At 40.2% G+C, this 17,326-nt stretch overlaps 2 protein-coding genes across 3 annotated transcripts in view; one reads left to right on the top strand and one right to left on the bottom strand.

Moving 5' to 3' along the window:
- Positions 1–9: 9 nt before the first annotated feature.
- Positions 10–4,753, bottom strand: vtnb (vitronectin b). The gene is made up of 9 exons (XM_012822998.3): positions 4,315–4,753; positions 3,995–4,114; positions 3,370–3,618; positions 2,914–3,053; positions 2,438–2,594; positions 1,940–2,095; positions 1,279–1,513; positions 930–1,081; positions 10–787 (listed from the first exon to the last, which is right to left on the bottom strand). The coding sequence occupies exons 1-9, from the start codon at positions 4,370–4,372 to the stop codon at positions 672–674; spliced, it is 1,383 nt and encodes a 460-aa protein (XP_012678452.1). The 5' UTR covers positions 4,373–4,753; the 3' UTR covers positions 10–671.
- A 9,802-nt stretch (positions 4,754–14,555) lies between these two features.
- Positions 14,556–17,326, top strand: part of slc13a2 (solute carrier family 13 member 2) — a 15,075-nt gene continuing 12,304 nt past the window's right edge. For both annotated transcript variants that reach the window (XM_042708478.1, XM_031571974.2), the window contains exons 1-4: positions 14,556–14,776; positions 15,655–15,783; positions 16,557–16,693; positions 16,922–17,142. In XM_042708478.1, the coding sequence (XP_042564412.1) occupies positions 14,675–14,776; positions 15,655–15,783; positions 16,557–16,693; positions 16,922–17,142 (589 nt within the window). In that variant the 5' untranslated portion in view covers positions 14,556–14,674. The remainder of the gene's footprint in view (positions 14,777–15,654; positions 15,784–16,556; positions 16,694–16,921; positions 17,143–17,326) is intronic.

The raw sequence follows: 17,326 nt of genomic DNA, 5'->3' as shown, positions 1-17,326 counted from the left end.
ACGAAGCGATTCAGTCTTCAGTGTGCTTTCACAGACAAGCAGTTTTATTCATACACATGTATGGTTTGACATTGGGCACAAAAGCAACACAGCATTGTTTTAATTCATCATAACAGCACCATATCTGTGTATCTCCAGGTTTCTATACTGCAAAACAGTTTACTGAAACACACCAAAATACACTCTTTCATTACCCACTCAGTGTTCAACATTGACAAACAAACAGTACCATTTCAGTTACTGAATACTTTATAGACATCATCCATTGTGCTCGTAATATTTCCTTCTTTTGAAGTGCGTCTATTGCTAAAGATAGATGTAGGATCCCATGCCTTGCACACATGGACACAAACACACATTGATAAGATCCAGATATCAAAGCCAAGCAAAGAAGGTACGTCTTTATGTGTGTTACCGTGTGTGTGTGTGTGTGTGTGTGTGTGTGTGTGTGTGTGTTTTATTCATTGATTAATACATATCACAAAAACATTCTCAGCTTTGTTCTTTTAGACTCTCTCAAATCACCTTAAATTATATTTCTAAATCAATAAGCTTGAGTGTGTATCTTTTTTTTAATTGATCAAGGAAAAGAATATTTACTTTTTCATTTTCATTATTGCCTTGTACAAATTCACTGTTGATTCAGGGTTGATTCATGGGTTGATCACGTCTCATTTCTCTGCCAGGCTATCTTTGCACCCCAGCCAGAATTTTGCGATGGATCTGGGATAGGGAGGATTTGCAAAGTCAATCCGCTTGGTCTGGAGGTCCACCCTATAATATTTATCTTCAGGAAAAGAGAGAAGCAACAATATCAGAGATAGCATTACGACTGATTTGGCATTTATTTATTACTGGTTCAAAAAACCTGTTGCAAGTTGCTCGTGTCCAAAGTGTACATCTTGTTTGCTTTTTGCTTTGGTAGTTACCTTTTTTGAAGAAGTAGACGTTCTGAACGGGCATGGCCTTCTCCTGCACATCAACCTCATAGTCTGTGTACTCCATAGGGCTGTAGTCATAGTCAGTGTATGATGGTGGGCGTCTGCCACGCTCCTTCTTCGGACGTGCTGCACCATGATACCTAGTGCACACATTTCAAACAAACCAACAAACAAAAACCATGAATGTTAATTATCCTTGTGCATTCTAATGGGTATTTTTTGGCAGGAAATAAAATAAGAAATACAAAATATGCCTTGCTTTTAATAGATTTAGGAGCATTTTAATTTCTTTCTGAAAAAAAATATATATACGCCACTCCAGCTGTAGTCACTTCACCTCTCTTCATAATCCAAGCCGAAATCTTCCCAGAAGAGTGACCGACTCTGCCTGGCTCTCTGGCTCTTCCTGCCCTTGCCCCTATGCCTGCCCCTGCCCCGGCTCCTCCCTGCGAAAGGGGCTGTGGTGGGATTGGGGCTCATGTACAGGCGCCCCACCATGACTGCGTCCACTGGCCCCTTGATGCCCACCCAGTCCTTAGCAATGAAGTGAGGACCTTTTTTGTGTCCTACCACTGTGGACGACATTACATGGGGTCATATGGTGCATTGGTTATGTTGAAAAAAATTACTTGACTGTTTCAAACCCTTCACTGCTAACATCATAAAAACATTTTACATTTACGTTTACATTTAGTCATTTAGCAGACGCTTCTGTCCAAAGCGACGTACAGTACAAGGGAGATAACAGTTAAGCTACGAGCAATAGAGACCCAGTGTAACAATAAATACTATTTTATGTGTCTCAGTAAACTGAATCTACAAACAGATAGGCCTATCATACATGGTACACCTTTCACTATGTAATTTGACCTGTCTCCCACTAAACTTATGCATGCACAGAAACAGAAAGGCATAGAAACATGCCTGCACACACACACACACACTCATAGGCACACACAGGTACGCAACCAGAAAGACAAACACACTCTATTACTTACTGCCTTGGAAGAGGACTGTGAACAGGTCGTCCCAGGAGTTTTCGCAGTACATATCAGTGTAGCGGGTGAAAAGCACGGAGGGGGAGGACTTGGTCATGCGGATGCACTCCTCGTGAGTCGGCTGGTGCTGGAACTCATACTGGTAGTACTGGTCACCTGAGGAGGAGAACAGAACTACTGACCCCATGAGGATGAGGACACAGCTACTGGCCACCATAGAGTGAGGACACAGCTACTGGCCACCATAGAGTGAAGACACAGTGAGGACATGCCCACAGGTCACCTTAGGTTGCATAGCTACTGGCCACCAGGGGGCGATAGCACAATGTCTGGTCACAGAGAGAACAGCCACCGGTGGTGAGTCATCACTGGCTATCTAAAGCTCCTGCTGTTGAAGTAATGTTCACTTCTACAAAGCATACATTTATCAGTAAGGCACTGAGGGCATTGTCCAGCTTTGTTGCCACACATGCATTTTGCAAACACATTCCCCCTCACCTTTGAAAAAGTACACCTTCTCTTTCCCATGGTGTCCAGGGGAAGGGATGGCAAATGCTGCGTCCACATCACTGGGAATTTTCTGGAATCCCACGGATATATCCCTGGGGTAGTCGTCATCCATGACATCTCCATCAAACCGCCAGTATTTATTGCCCTATGGAACACATTGAAAAGAAGAATGATATAATCACCCTTAGCAGCTAAAGTCTGTTGGTACCCCCAAATGTGTGAGATGGGGAAAAAAAACTTGAAATATGGAACATATGACAATTAAACAGTGTTTCACATTTCTAAACTCTGGAAGCACTGGAAGAACATTTCTGTCAATGGTCTGAGATCTTCCACGCACATGGCATCCTTAATACTGTCCCTTCCTGTTCACTTTCACACTGCTATGTTTACTTTATCCTAACCATTGGGACCTTCAGTGTGATCTACTTTCACATGTCCCAAGTTTTGGTTCAGAAATGTACCTTAAAGAGGTATGTTTTTCCTTGACAGTTGATGCGGGTGAAGGCTGCATCAATGGGGCCAGATATTCCCCAGACATCCTTGATGCGCTTGGGGTAGCCAGGCCTCACTGACCTCTCATCCAACTCAAAGAAGTAGTCACCTGAAATATACACATCAGATAAGTAAGTATCATGCAAACACACATATGCACACGCACAAACACTCCCTCCCTCATTCTCTCTCACACACACATGCATATACCCCCTCACAGACATAGTTACTCATGGTCAAGCTGAATTAGCATACATGTATTCATGAAACTAAGCACACACACATACACACAGCCAAACAGAACCTACACATACTGTATGCATTAAGATTTTTGCCACACACACACACACACACACACACACACACACACACACACACACACACACACACACAGAGATAAATATTGACATTGCACCACCACTGACCTCTGAAGGCATAGATTGACCCATTCTTTAGTTGCATGAAGGCATCAAATGTGAGGCCACTGCAGGCGACAGCCTCTGGGTCAGGGGGACTGGTGGGAACGTAGGGGGTGGTGGTGGTGGGGGCAGTGGTAGGGGCAGCGGTGGTTGGAGGGAGGGTGGTAGTATTGATGGTGGTGCTCGGCTCAGTCACGGCTGTAGAGTTGTTTGACTCCATCTCCTCTGGTACCTCAAACGTGTCCCCACGAGCAACTATAAAACCAGACACAATATGTTTGTGACAGGTGAAGATTATGTTGTCAGACTGATGGCCAAATGCTCAAGAAAAAGCAATGTGTTTGTTTCCTCGGACAGGAAATATCTTGGGAAAGGATGATGGATGTTTCTGCCTTCTATCTCTGATGAACTGGGATACTTAAAAAAAAAAAAATACTCTACAAGGCATGATAAGTAACTTTCCCATGTGGACAGAAGTGACTTCTTTTTCTTGCCCAAAATGGAACACTGTTAATTTGTCTTAGAACCCTATGAAATCGTTACAGTATAGATCAATTGTCTGGGACAGTTGTTGTAAGAGTAAAATATTGTGAGAGTAAAATAACTGAGAAACGACCAAGCATGCACTTACTTTTGTTACGGCATGTGGTGTCGAAATCCACACAGCAGCTCCCATAATACTTGCACATCGCATCACACTGGCATTTTTTGCGAAAATCAAAGCCGTTTTCACAGCGGCCAACACACGACTCTGTCAAAATCAATGTAAAGTAATATAATCTATTAGCTATAACATACAGTACATCATGGTATTTAGTCTGTGGTAAAAACGGTATAGATACAGGATTAACTTGACCACATATTTATTATTACTAGCAAAACATCTTGTAGATGAATCCACTGTCAAGACCTTAAAAGCCAATGACTGAAAGATTTTTTTTTTTAACTCACCGTCTGCAGCAAATGTGGTTGCCACCACGAGCAGCAGCACCACCGCCGCTATTTTCATTTTGTAGAGCACTCAGTGAATCAAAATCCACACTGAGAAATGGACGCACCCGAGTCCGAACAGTACTTGACTGGCAAATTAACACTAAAGAAAAAATAGACCCTCTCGATCAATAGCTCCAAAAGTCACTCAGCTTGTTTTGTTTGTTTGGTGTGCTTTCGAAATTTTTAGGCTCTTGTATAATCAATAACCTTCTGACAATGACATCTGGCTATTTCATTGCAAAGCCTTTACAAAGACGCTAAAATAACCGCTTTTTAAAATCTCATTAAGGACCGGTCTTACCACATAAAACAACTAAAATGTACATTGACATACATACGTGTTTCACTATATGTTGAGTGTTCGGTAGGTAATGCACCATGAATTAGTTTAGGTCAGTGATCGTCGTGCCGTGGAGAAGTGCGCAAAATAAACAGACCAAAGAGGGTATTGATTTTTTTCTTCACAGACTGTATGACCTCAAAAAGAAAAAACAGTTCGTGACAAAGTTCGAATCAAACGGCAACACAGAGCTTTTAAACCTATTCGACTGGATTAAAAGTTCCTGTGTTATGGATACTTATCTTTTAACCTAATAAGTGTGTGCTGACCATGGTCCTGAAGTAACCTGTTTGACCTCTATCGGCCATATGATGTCAAGCAGCACAGCCATGAGCGATTATCGATATTTCCAGCTCCAATAAAGCTTGTGATCATTTTTGGGGGGTGGGTCTCTGTCATAACCAAAGCACCAACAGTTAACATTACATCGTCACACAACATGCAATAGGATGCATGCGGTGACAGAATCATGATAGTTTTCATTAAAAAAATCCAGTGAAATGCATAGCCATGCCATGTCGGACTATACATTTTACTGATGTCCATGGAGGCCATTCATTCATCCATTAGTCATGCTGTGGTCTTATAAAAACAAAGAGGGTAAGGGAGGGAGACTGAACAGGTAAATGAATGAAAGAAAGAAAAAAATGGACTAAGGAAGTTTGTTCCTTTTGCATTTAAAACTTGAACAAAAAAGCATTTCATACCCCTTTGGTTGGCCTGTTTTGAAACTTGCTGTAGCTGTGACAGTCATCTACAGCATGAGGGAATTTCACAAGACTTGAATATAAATAGTCTTGGGAACTTTGTGAATGGTCATTTATTTATTTATTTATTTGTTTATCTTTTATTATTATTATTTGTTTGCTTGTTTGTTTATGGGGCTTGTGGTTTATTTGTGGCAAGCATCACATATATACAGGAATTATATTTCTCTTTCTCTGTCCCTTCCTCTCTCTCCTCTCCATTATTACTTGGCCTAAGTCACTGTCCCTGACATGTGTTATGTAGTGTGGGAACTCATCTTGATTTAGATGTTTTCTGATCATTCATTCTGATCGGATATGGGTTCCTGTTACAATCATGATAAGCAGGACTAATGGGACAGACATGAATTGATAAAGAATTATGTATAAATGAAACCTGAATCATATGTCTGAAGCTGCTATTCCAGGTAACTTTACAGTGTCAAAGTATGAGCTCTTCCGTGTTTGGTTCTTAGTTGGACAGCAGCCCAGCATAAGGCCTCCAAAAGACATGCAAAGTAGGCTAGGTCTCTTGTTTTCCCTGATGCCAACATGCTGTTGTCTAGTGATAATAGCATGTTCTTAGTTGGTCCACCCAAGGTAATAAGAATCGTAGAAATGACTGAACTTGAAAATGTTGAGGCAGTTCATAAATACCAATACAAATGGAAAACATCTTGACTTTGGGTGTATCCTAGGAACTTGTTAAGTTTTTATGGTTCTGATGTTACATCAATTTAAGTATAATAAACACAAATGTCCTGGTTTGAACTGGTCATGCTGAAGATTGGAGATCCCCACACACTTGATTATTTGAACAATAAATTGCATCTGAAGAAAATTTGCCTCATCTTTGTTAAAGGCGCGGGGTGTAGTTTTTAGTTGTATCTATTAGTGAAAATACAATATAGTATTCATAATTATGTTTTCATTAGTGTATAATTACTATACGCTATGAATCAAAACACTGACAAACTAAAACACTGGCTCTGGCTTTTCGCGTTGTTATGGCATTTGACAGTCACCGAAGGTACTAACACATGCTTAAACTACACACCCCACCTTTAAATGATTTTCTAAAGACACCATTAACCTATGATTGCTGCTTTAGGCACAGTGTACACACACATACATTCACACACACACAAACACACACACACAAACACACAAACACACAGTTCATAACAAAGGACACCTTTACCTGATTTTATTTCTTGAATCTCTGGGGTTAACACACCAGTCTAACCAGCTCATTGTTTATTGGATAAATATATTTGATTTCCTTAAATGTACAGTATGAAGTTCATCACAGTCAATGAGTAACCAATGAATAAGGGACTGCAATCAGGTAGATCATTACGTTTGTATTTTTAGATTTTTGTTAGCAGCAGCACCTGAACATCCATCAAAGGCTTCAAACAGTCACCACTGGTTAAACATTCATGAGGTGTAGTCTCCATGAACACTGCAAGTGGGTCACAGAGAGAACAGTACCAATGTTCTCACTCTTGCAAACAAACAGTCACTAGTCTGGTGGACTAATTCTGCAGTGAATGGTATAAGACACTCAGCTCTAACCCTACCTGTTTGTTTGTTGGCTTGTTCACAGAAAATGGTGTGTTTATTAATGCAGAATACAGTAAATACAACCAAGAAGGGGGTTACATCCAAGATTGGAAGAAAATAAATTAATAAAAAATGAAAACATGCTTGCAAGTTAGCGGTCCCCTGTGGACTAATCAGCAAGTTCACTATGATCTAATCAGCAATTTCAAACCAGATTATCGGCCCTAAAAAACAACTATGTGGTACGAGCCCACTTTATTGAATGAACTGAAAAGTCAAGCCATAGACTTCAAACAACCCTTGTGTTACCAGCTGCATCAAACATAACATACATAATGCCAAATTCATGCTAAATCACAGGTAACACAGAGCATAAGACCTTTCACATGAATAACCTTTCACACCCTCCAAAGTGACTATTGCTACGCAATTCCGTGTCGATAACATTGGCACTAGAGCTACAGATCTTTGTCAACAGTTCAATAATAGAACGCGCGTTCCCAATTTTAATTAATCGATCATGGTCAGTCATTTTAATGTCATAGAGATGCGCTGACAGGGAGCCATTGAGAGCACTGGCGACTGGAGGTGCCAGGACTGAGCAGTGCCCATTTTGCCTCCGGATCGATATTTTTTACAAACAAACCATTCGTCTGTGGGAACAGTAGAGAAAAAAATTCAGAAACGATAATATTCAAACTAATTGGTACGGAATATATAATTTTGTAGCAGTAATGCACCAACTATAGTTCCGGCTCCGTAGCCGCAGTCAGTGCCAAACTCCGCAATTTCTTCATACACTAGACTTCATGATAAACTGAAGACATTTCCTCATACACTATACTTCATGATAAACTGAAGATAATTTGAAATTCCAGATCAAGGAAGTGTTGTTTTCCATTAATAGGGAAGACTTTATGACACGGATAGACCTTGAGAACTCCTTCAGCTATTTAAGGAGTCATAAAATGTGTACTCCACAGTCCAGTACATGTTTTTAGTGACCTCGGTATCTAAAAGAACACCCTTAAACTTTATTACAATTTAATTGATCTCAAACATAGTACATTGCTAGTGACACATTTTATAGTATAATTTAGCGGCTGTGGGAGTACAAAGGACACGTGAAGACAAAATAACAAAAATGGGTACACAGGGAAATACCAGGGGCCAGTATCATCATCATCATTGTTTATTCAGGGAGAAATTGACTGAGCACAGGGCTCTTTTGCAGCAATGCCCTGATTGAGGCCACATAGTACAGAAGAACAATACATAAACAAACCACAACAAAACGAAACAGACAAAATACATTTAAAAAAAACACACCAAACAACTCAGAAATTAAGCATAAAAAATAAATAAATAAAATAACATAAAGTAAAAAAATTAAATCAGAGAATCATTCAAAACAACAGCATTGAGGCACATCCTTATTATCTAAAAGGCTCTTAAATTGGTTGACAGACAAATACTTGGTTAATTTCAACTCCACTTGAATAGTGTTCCATTTATGGGAAGCAAAGAACTTAAAAGCTATTTTACCTATATTAGTTTTTGTAAGGGGGATTTCAAGGGAGATGAGGCTCTGTGACCGTGTATTATGACAGATGGATTTTAATTTTAAAAGTGACATGAGATAATTAGGCAGTTTTCCCACTAAGGCTTTATAAACAAATAAAAGACAGTGTTTTTCCCTCCTGTCTGCTAGAGGGGACCAACCAACATTCTTGTATAAGTTACAGTGGTGGGTCCTGAAAGCGTCTCCTGTAACAAAGCGAATAGCACTATGGTAAACAGAGTCCAGGAGTTTTAAGGTAGAGGGTGCAGCATACATGTAAACAATGTCACCATAGTCAAGAACTGACAAAATTGTTGATTGCACTATTTCCATTCGGTTTTCAAAAGTAAAACAAGATCTTATTCTATAAAGAGCACCCAGTTTAATTTTAACCTTCTTAGCTAGGTCAAGAACATGTGATTTAAATGACAGCCTATCATCTAGCCAGATACCTAGGTATTTATAGCAAGGAACTTGCTCAATATTAGTCCCAGAACGGGTGCAAATCCTATGGGTGGAGGGGACATTATTTCTACCATTGGAGAAAATCATGAATTTAGTCTTAGACTCATTCAGCATCAATTTGAGGGACTTTAGGGAATCCTGTACACAATCAAAAGCATGTTGAAGGTTTGAAACTGCTTGATCTATAGAGGGCGCTGAGGCATACAAAATTGTATCATCGGCATAAAAATGGACTTTGCAATGTTCTAGATGGTCACAGATATTATTAATGTAAAGTGAGAACAATACCGGGCCTAAAATAGAGCCCTGAGGGACACCAGAATTAATTACTAGGGCCTCAGATGTAAGGCCTGCAACATCTATACATTGTGTTCTACCCGTGAAGTAGTTTTTGAACCATCTGAGGGAGACATTATCAAATCCCAGGGAGTTCAGTTTGCCAAAAAGTATCTCATGGTTTACTGTATCAAAAGCTTTCGACAGGTCAATAAATAAAGCGGCACAACATTGTTTCTTGTCTACAGCAGAGGCTATGTCATTTACCACAAGGGTTGTTGCAGTAATGGTACTGTGGCCAGCTCTGAAACCTGATTGAAAGGGGCATAAAATTGAGTTTAAAGATAGAAAAGAGCTAATTTGCTCATTTACAAAGGATTCCAACATTTTGGCTAGGCATGGGAGCTTGGAGATCGGCCTATAATTGTTCATTTCATTTGGGTCTCCCCCTTTATGAAGGGGCACCACTAATGCAGATTTCCAGATGCTAGGAATGTAGCCAGAAAAAAGTGATAGATTAAAAATGTGGGTCAGGGGTCTGGCTATAATGGGGGCAGCAAGCTTCAAGAGACGTGGGTCTAACTGGTCTGCACCCACTGAGCTCTTCATACATTTAGAATTACGAAGAGCAGAGAGGACTTCATGCTGTTGTATTGGTCTAAAAGAGAAGGATGTGGTTGGGTCAGTTCCCAGTGACCTGGCATCAACAGTGAAGTTATCTAGCACTCCATCCGGTACATCAGGGAAATTAGAAAGGTCAAACAAAGTGCCGCATTGGATAAAATGATTATTGAAAGCATTACAAACTTCCTTAGGATCATTAATTGCTTTATCTTCCAGCATGATCTGCTGGGGTAGTGTAGGTGGGGAAACCCCTTTAAGAGACTTAACTGTTTTCCAGAATTTTGTTGGATTACTACCACAAGCAGACAAATGATTCACAAAGTATTTGGATTTGGCCATTTTTACCAGATGTGTGCATTTGTTACGAAGGTGTCTAAAAGATTGCCAAGCTGCAGCAGAGCCAGTGGATCTTGCTAATGCCCAGGCCTTATTTCTATTAGTAGTGGCCTCACTTATATCATGAGTAAACCAGGGATTAAAACAATTTTTTATCCTACATTTCTTAAAAGGTGCATGTTTGTCAGTGACAGCATGAAAAACCGACAGGAAATGACTCAAGGCAACACCTACGTCCGGAATAAGCTCTATAGAGGTAGGATTGCTGGATAGCAAGTCAAATAAAAATGCCTGATCGTCAAGATTTTTGAGGGACCTTTTATAAACAATTAAAGGGGCAGCACCCTTTCTCCGTCCATCCCTGATGCAGCCCACTGGACAGTGATCACTAAAATCCAAGGGAAACACACAGGTGTGCAGGTAGTGCTGTGGCCTATGTATGTGTGATGGTAGGTGGGTGTGTGTGACCAACCTCAGATGTGCAGTGGCATGATATATGTATAATGAGATCACTGATATTCCAGCTGAAAATAAACACTGCATTATTTTTTCTGTGGAACACAATCATTTTATACATATATACACATTCCACTCCAGAAAATAATTCCTTTTATGTGTGCTATAATGGATACTATAGAATGGTGGCAGAGGATAACTTGATCTCACCCTTTAAAGCAACACTTTTCGAGTTGTGTTTTATAAGCAACTACTCTTGGGATCACTTTCAAATTAATGAATGAATGTGTATTTAATAAACCTTTGTTAAAGGGAATCTGATCTTGTCAAGCGTAACAAGGGCAGTCATGATATTGCCAGCAATGCAGTGTATCATACATACTGGAAGGCTTACATGCGTGTGGGTCAGGAAAATGCATTAGAGTAGTATTGCAGCCTCAACTTTGTAGGGTGGATCAATGCCCAAATTTGTAAGATGACTAAGCCAATTAATTTGCCTCGATTAAATTATGCTGATGTCTGTAATATGACTTTGCCTCAGGCATTTGATTAGATATTAAAAGTGATAAGGAATGGCACATGTTTACGACTGTTGAATGAATTAACAGTTTATTGTTACAATAAACAGTAAGCTTAACTCCTACCGGTACAGACCACATTAAAGGTCAGATAGAAAACCAATTTGGTCAACAGTCTCAAATGAAATGGTTGGCATGTATTACAGAAATGTAAATGCATTGAATGCAGAGAATCTGAAAACAAACCCAAAATGTGTGAGTGAATGAGACATAGAGATGAGTGAAAGAGAGATGTAAAGACAGGGAGAGCTGAAGTGAGGAGCTTAAACATGGTGAGACTAAGCACTGCTCTCACAGCATAGTAGCGTAGAAGTACTCTATTAGGTGATGAGTTTATAGCCTAATTTGAATGTAAGTAATATGGGCAGGGCCTACCAGTTAGCCCATATGTTAGAAGGGATAGCTACCTTAATTATTGAGACAGTGGGCATGCCCCAACATCGTTTGGATTGATCACCCAGTGAGAAGTAAAAAAAATGTAAATGTTTAAACAAGAGCTATTTTAAAAACTAAATATTTCAGTTTAACTTTAAAAAGTTGAACAAAATGTTTAACTGATCAAATGTAGAGACAATGTTTAAGAAAAGCTATTCAACAGCTGATGGACATCTCTGGACATCACTGTGAAAGGGGGGCCTGCCATGAAACGTTTGGGAACTACTGCTCATGGCGGGTGCTTTGACTGATTACCCCAGAGGTGTGAGGCTTGTTGGAACTCAAAATATCACAAATCCTGTGTTGTGAGATTAGAGAGCACTCCTCTGTTATACGGCCTTTTTGACCCTTGTGTCAGACTCATTTCCAGAGTGCATCCTACCTTATACCTCCATAACCTAACAACCCATTATTCAACAGTGTTGACTGTTGGGGCTTTTGGAATCTAGATTGTGCCAGTTCCGCCGCCTGTGGTGAATCCTAGTGCGGCGCTGAGTCGACATGGGGGCACCATGCAGGGCACTGCTTGGCGCATGAGGCTCCAGTCACTAGCGCTCCCTTCGATGTGAACCTCACAGAGCCCGATGGCCCTGTTGGCCTGCCTCCATGATGCGGCTTGGTAAAGCTAGGCCGTATGTTTAATCGCTAACTTTGTGACAACATAAATCGAAAGGGTTAAAGGTTGAGGTAAAAGTGAAATATTTTACACAAATCTTTGTCCAAAGCGATTTACGTTGACCCGAAATTGAACCCAGGTTGACTGGTTTTAAGGCAACAATGCCTAATAATGCTGTCCACTGTACCAACTTGGGCATGAACCATAAGGGAGTCTGGACTATTAATGAACAATTGATACTGATCCGTAGCAATTGTGCCAATAGCGCCACAAAATCCATAGTGTAATAGTCAATTAGAAAAAAACACTGCTGATAATACACCCAAAGCAATACATTTTCATGTTTATTTTATTTTTTTAAACCCGACACTACTGGACTTCTACTTAGTTTTACTTTTAATTTACAACATAATCTGTACAGACACAAACTATAAATCAACCAATCATGTAAACTGCAGATCCATGTGGTGTGACCTGCCTGGACTATATTAGCTGATTTGCCCCGCCCTACTTTAAAAGATAGGAGTCCATATTTCAAAGGTTGTTTGGACTAGGATAAGGACCATAACCACAGACTGAGGTTGTAAGGCTTAAATAGAGTACATCAAACTTCAAAGTTAGATCATCAAGGAGCTCAGAAAGGACTGCTGAACACATACAAGAGGAGACAACATGTATAACTCCATGCGTAATAGTTGAGTGGCATTTGGTCTATGTAATGACAGGACAGGACAGGACTAAGATGTGAATAGTAGGTAAAGACATTTAGTTTTCTGTTACAGCGTACTCTGCTAAGAAGAATTATTCAGGGTTATTCAGATACTTTCCTGGAACCTGTGAGGTTCCTCTAGGAATGCCACTGAAAGGGACCATTCCTCTGAGGAAAACAGTTAGAGATAAGAAAGACAAGGAAGTTTACGATCAAGAGCTTCAACTATATGTAGCCCTGCTGATTTCATGTGGAGTTCTGTTTTTTGATCTCTGGAGTTCTGTCTTCTGATGTACGTACAGAATGGATCACTGATTGACACCGATGGTGGATTATCTGCTGTAACTGCAAGCAGTACAGTATTAGCATGTAGGCATTAAATGCTCAATTAAATCTTCAGAGTGGACTTTATGACTTTATTGATGCAAAAGGGGAGGGGGATGCCTTATCTAAAAGCTGGCAGAGGAAGAGGTTGCACTGCAGAAAAATACAATCCAGGAATCCATTGTTGTTACATGACTCAGCTATGCCTAATCAAAAATCAAAGTTTCTCCAGTGAAAGAAAAAGTGAACAAACTTCAGAACAACTGAATTTCAATGAAATGTCTTCAAACATGATTTGCATTTTAAAAGCTTGATACTGTCCAAAACACATTTAATCTCACTTGTACCATAATGGGATGTTTTCTCTCAACATAGTCTAAGTTGCTCTTAGCAAAACCATGCAGCTAGGAGCACTAAAATACCCTGTGGTTGTTTTAAAAGGGCTATACAGTCTTACTCACCGTTTTGCTTCATAAGGGGCCCAAATCCCTCATGTCATTGATAAAAGCCTCACTCCTCTCCCTTTCACCACTTTTCAAGGATTCTGTTAGATTAAGTTACATAATAAACTATCAAAATTGAACAGAATAATGCTAAACAGCTAGTTTTACAGAGAAAATGCACCTCTTATAAAGTTATAGTAAGTTAAATGGGTTAAGGATGTTAGATAGCCAAAGCATTCCAGAGGTTTGGCTTTACCAGAAAAAAATGAAGTCAGTCACACAAACATCTCTGTTGGCCTTTTAAAGAGTCCATGTGCGTATGAATCAGAATTCCAGCTCCGACATTCGTCATCCTGCGCACTGTGTCAAACCTGTGCACATGCACCGAGTTTATCAGCGGGGTTTGCTCATGCTGAGATTACGGAGAGATGCCTTGCACAGGCCGTGAGGAGGTGAAAGCTCTAGCCTCGCAATCCTCAGATGGTGCAAGGAAATGCGTGAAGCGGAATTAGTCTTGCTGATAAGCGTTGTCAATCTCATGGGTGGTAAATCAATCGTCCATTGTTTGATAGTCCGCATGTACTCTCTCTCTCTCTTTTTACTTCCTGTCTCGCTTGTTGCCATCACCTCCCTCTTCTTTTTTTGCCAGGGTTAATATTTAATTTATTGCCTGTGAGGAGGGAAATGTACATATAAGCATTCAACACTTGTAGAGTCATTTGAAAGTACACCTGTTGGTTAGTGGGGAGTCATCACAGCTGTCCATCAAGAACCAGACCACAGACTCCAACAGACTCTACTCAAGATTTTTTCTTCACATTACGTGCACTGAAGACAGGAACTATGGCTGGATTTTGGAGATGGTTGTGGTGTCATAGGAACTATGTGATCATCTATCTTACCCCACTTATTTTCCTTCCCCTGCCAATCGCACTTCCATATCCGGTGAGAATTGATAATGTATTGCTTTTTTTCTGCAGGTCACCGAAATCAGCTAAAGCTACTTTAACTGTTCAGATGACAGGGATCATCAATTAAGGTTTTTAAATGATGCCGTTTGTTTCGTTTAGTAATATGAAAAATACCTCGACAGGATTTTTATTTTATTTCTGACCGCACTGAAGATGCTTTTGTAATAAATGATCATTAAGGAATTTAATAAGCCATTTTACCTGTGGGACTACATTGATAGAGCAAACCATTACCAGATTCAGATTCAAGCAACAGCTATTTACAAGATATACACCTTCCAATTGCTTCTGAAAGAAACGTCTTCTAAATGGATAAATGTACATACAAATGGAGTATTCATAGAATGATATATTATGAATATGAACCAAAATCATTGGTCTGTAGTTCATGCATGACAATGGAAATTTTAGACCCACTTGCCTTATATTTTACTGCTCTTTTGGAGCCATAAAACAGAATAAGATATGGCAATGTGAGGCGAGCACATGGAAAATGTTTACGGTAATTTACGGTCAAGGGTTACTGCTATCTTTGTGTACAGAGCAGTAAACCTTTCTTAAAGAGACCTTAAAGAGATCTCCTTAAAGAGATACAGTAGTTACAAGATATAGCCGTCAACAGTTGACAAACCAGCGGGCCTTTGTTTGAAGACACTTATGATAACATTTATATGGGGGGGGGGGGGGGTCTCCAAACCCATTGGAGGTCAGGTTTTGCATTGGGGCTTATGAGCAAACAATGATGCAATCATCAAATCTTCTCATACATCTTTGTTTTGTTCATCAGTTCATGCTTACTCTTGAAACAGGGGTGTGTAATTGATGTTTTTTCCATTGCTGCCAACACTGCAGGAGGTCAAATGTGGCTACGCTATCATCCTGATGGCTTTGTACTGGTGCACAGAGTGCATCCCGCTGGCTGTCACGGCTCTGATGCCAGTGGTTCTCTTCCCCCTGATGGGCATCATGGAGGCCGGACAGGTGGGTCTCCCAAACATGGTTGACAAGACAATAAAAAAAGTCACTTTTATTTATGTAGCACATTTTAAAACAACTAGAATGAAGACTCATTTCTTAAAATGGTCATACAGTAGGTTTCCATGGGAAAACTAGCACTTTATCGTTTCCGCAAAGTGGAAAAATATGCAAGAGCTATTGGCAGTTGTGGTAAGGTTATAACTATACTTACAAATCCCTCCCTTCACAATTTCATAATTGATGCTTAAAGGCAACGGACATGAAGAAAGGGAGTACTTGGCCAGAAGAATCGATTGGCATTAAAAAACATGAAATGTCAGCAGAAGGCCAGGGGAGGCTTGTGCAACATTATTGCACAGTCTCTGATGATTCATTTCAGTTTTATGGCTTGTTAAAACCTGCCCATGTCTTGGATGGAAGACTTAAACATTTCCTTGTACTCTCTCACGTGTTCTTATTAGTTAATTTTTTGTTTGTTCATGTACGCATGAATTTGCATGCATGTATGTAAGTATGTAAATATGTATGTATGTGGATTCAGGAAGGTCAATATTAACAATTTTTTCCCTTTATTGTATATATTGTTTATTCCCTATTATGTATGTTGTGATATTGTGCAATGGGTACAACCAGACCATTGGATTTTTGACAATCCCAACTCCCTTTGGGAAGACTCAAGGGATTTTAGAGATATAACTCAAAATATGCACCTTCCATATTTATGTCAGGTAATTACATTCTGATCCCTTCCTTACCGGTCCCATGTCTCTCCACAGGTCAGTATTCAGTACCTGAAAGATACCAACATGCTGTTCATTGGTGGGCTACTGGTTGCCATAGCAGTGGAGAACTGGAATCTGCACAAGCGCATTGCTCTCGGGGTCCTTATGCTGGTGGGAGTGCGCCCTGCTTTGTAAGAGTTCACCACAAACAACACTTAAATAACAGAGAACAAATAATTACATTGTTATTTGACTATAAACATTGCCGAAACATTTTTGCCTCACACACAAACACACACACAAACACACACACACACACACACACACACACACACACACACACACACACACACGCACGCACACACACAGTCTTTAGCCTCCTTACCTATCTCACCTATCCTAGCTCCTTGTTCCCTCAGGTTGATGATGGGCTTTATGGGTGTGACGGCCTTCCTCTCCATGTGGATCAGTAACACGGCCACTACTGCCATGATGCTGCCCATCGCCCAGGCCGTGTTGGCCCAGCTGGCAGCCACCGAGGCTGAGTCCGATGAGAGGGAGCTGCGTGGCGGCACCAGCAACCAGGCTTTTGAGCTGGACGAGGTCACAGACAACAAGCAATCTGTGGAGGACCTTAACCGTATGTCACAGAAGCTTTACGTTTTCATTGAAAGGGTTCTGACAGTGGACTGAAAACAACGTTTTGTTTTGAAAACAGTCACCTAATCTACTCTAACATCACATATGTAATATAATATATTATCATTTTTGACACACACATTGGGGAACGTTTTTGAGCCTGTTGGTAGAAACCATCAAAGGTC

The sequence above is a fragment of the Clupea harengus genome, chromosome 8, assembly GCF_900700415.2.
Source record: "Clupea harengus chromosome 8, Ch_v2.0.2, whole genome shotgun sequence".
In the NCBI taxonomy this organism is placed as follows: domain Eukaryota; kingdom Metazoa; phylum Chordata; class Actinopteri; order Clupeiformes; family Clupeidae; genus Clupea; species Clupea harengus.
The sequence above is the reverse complement of the archived record's forward strand: the minus strand, read 5'-3'. Positions and strand labels throughout refer to the sequence as shown.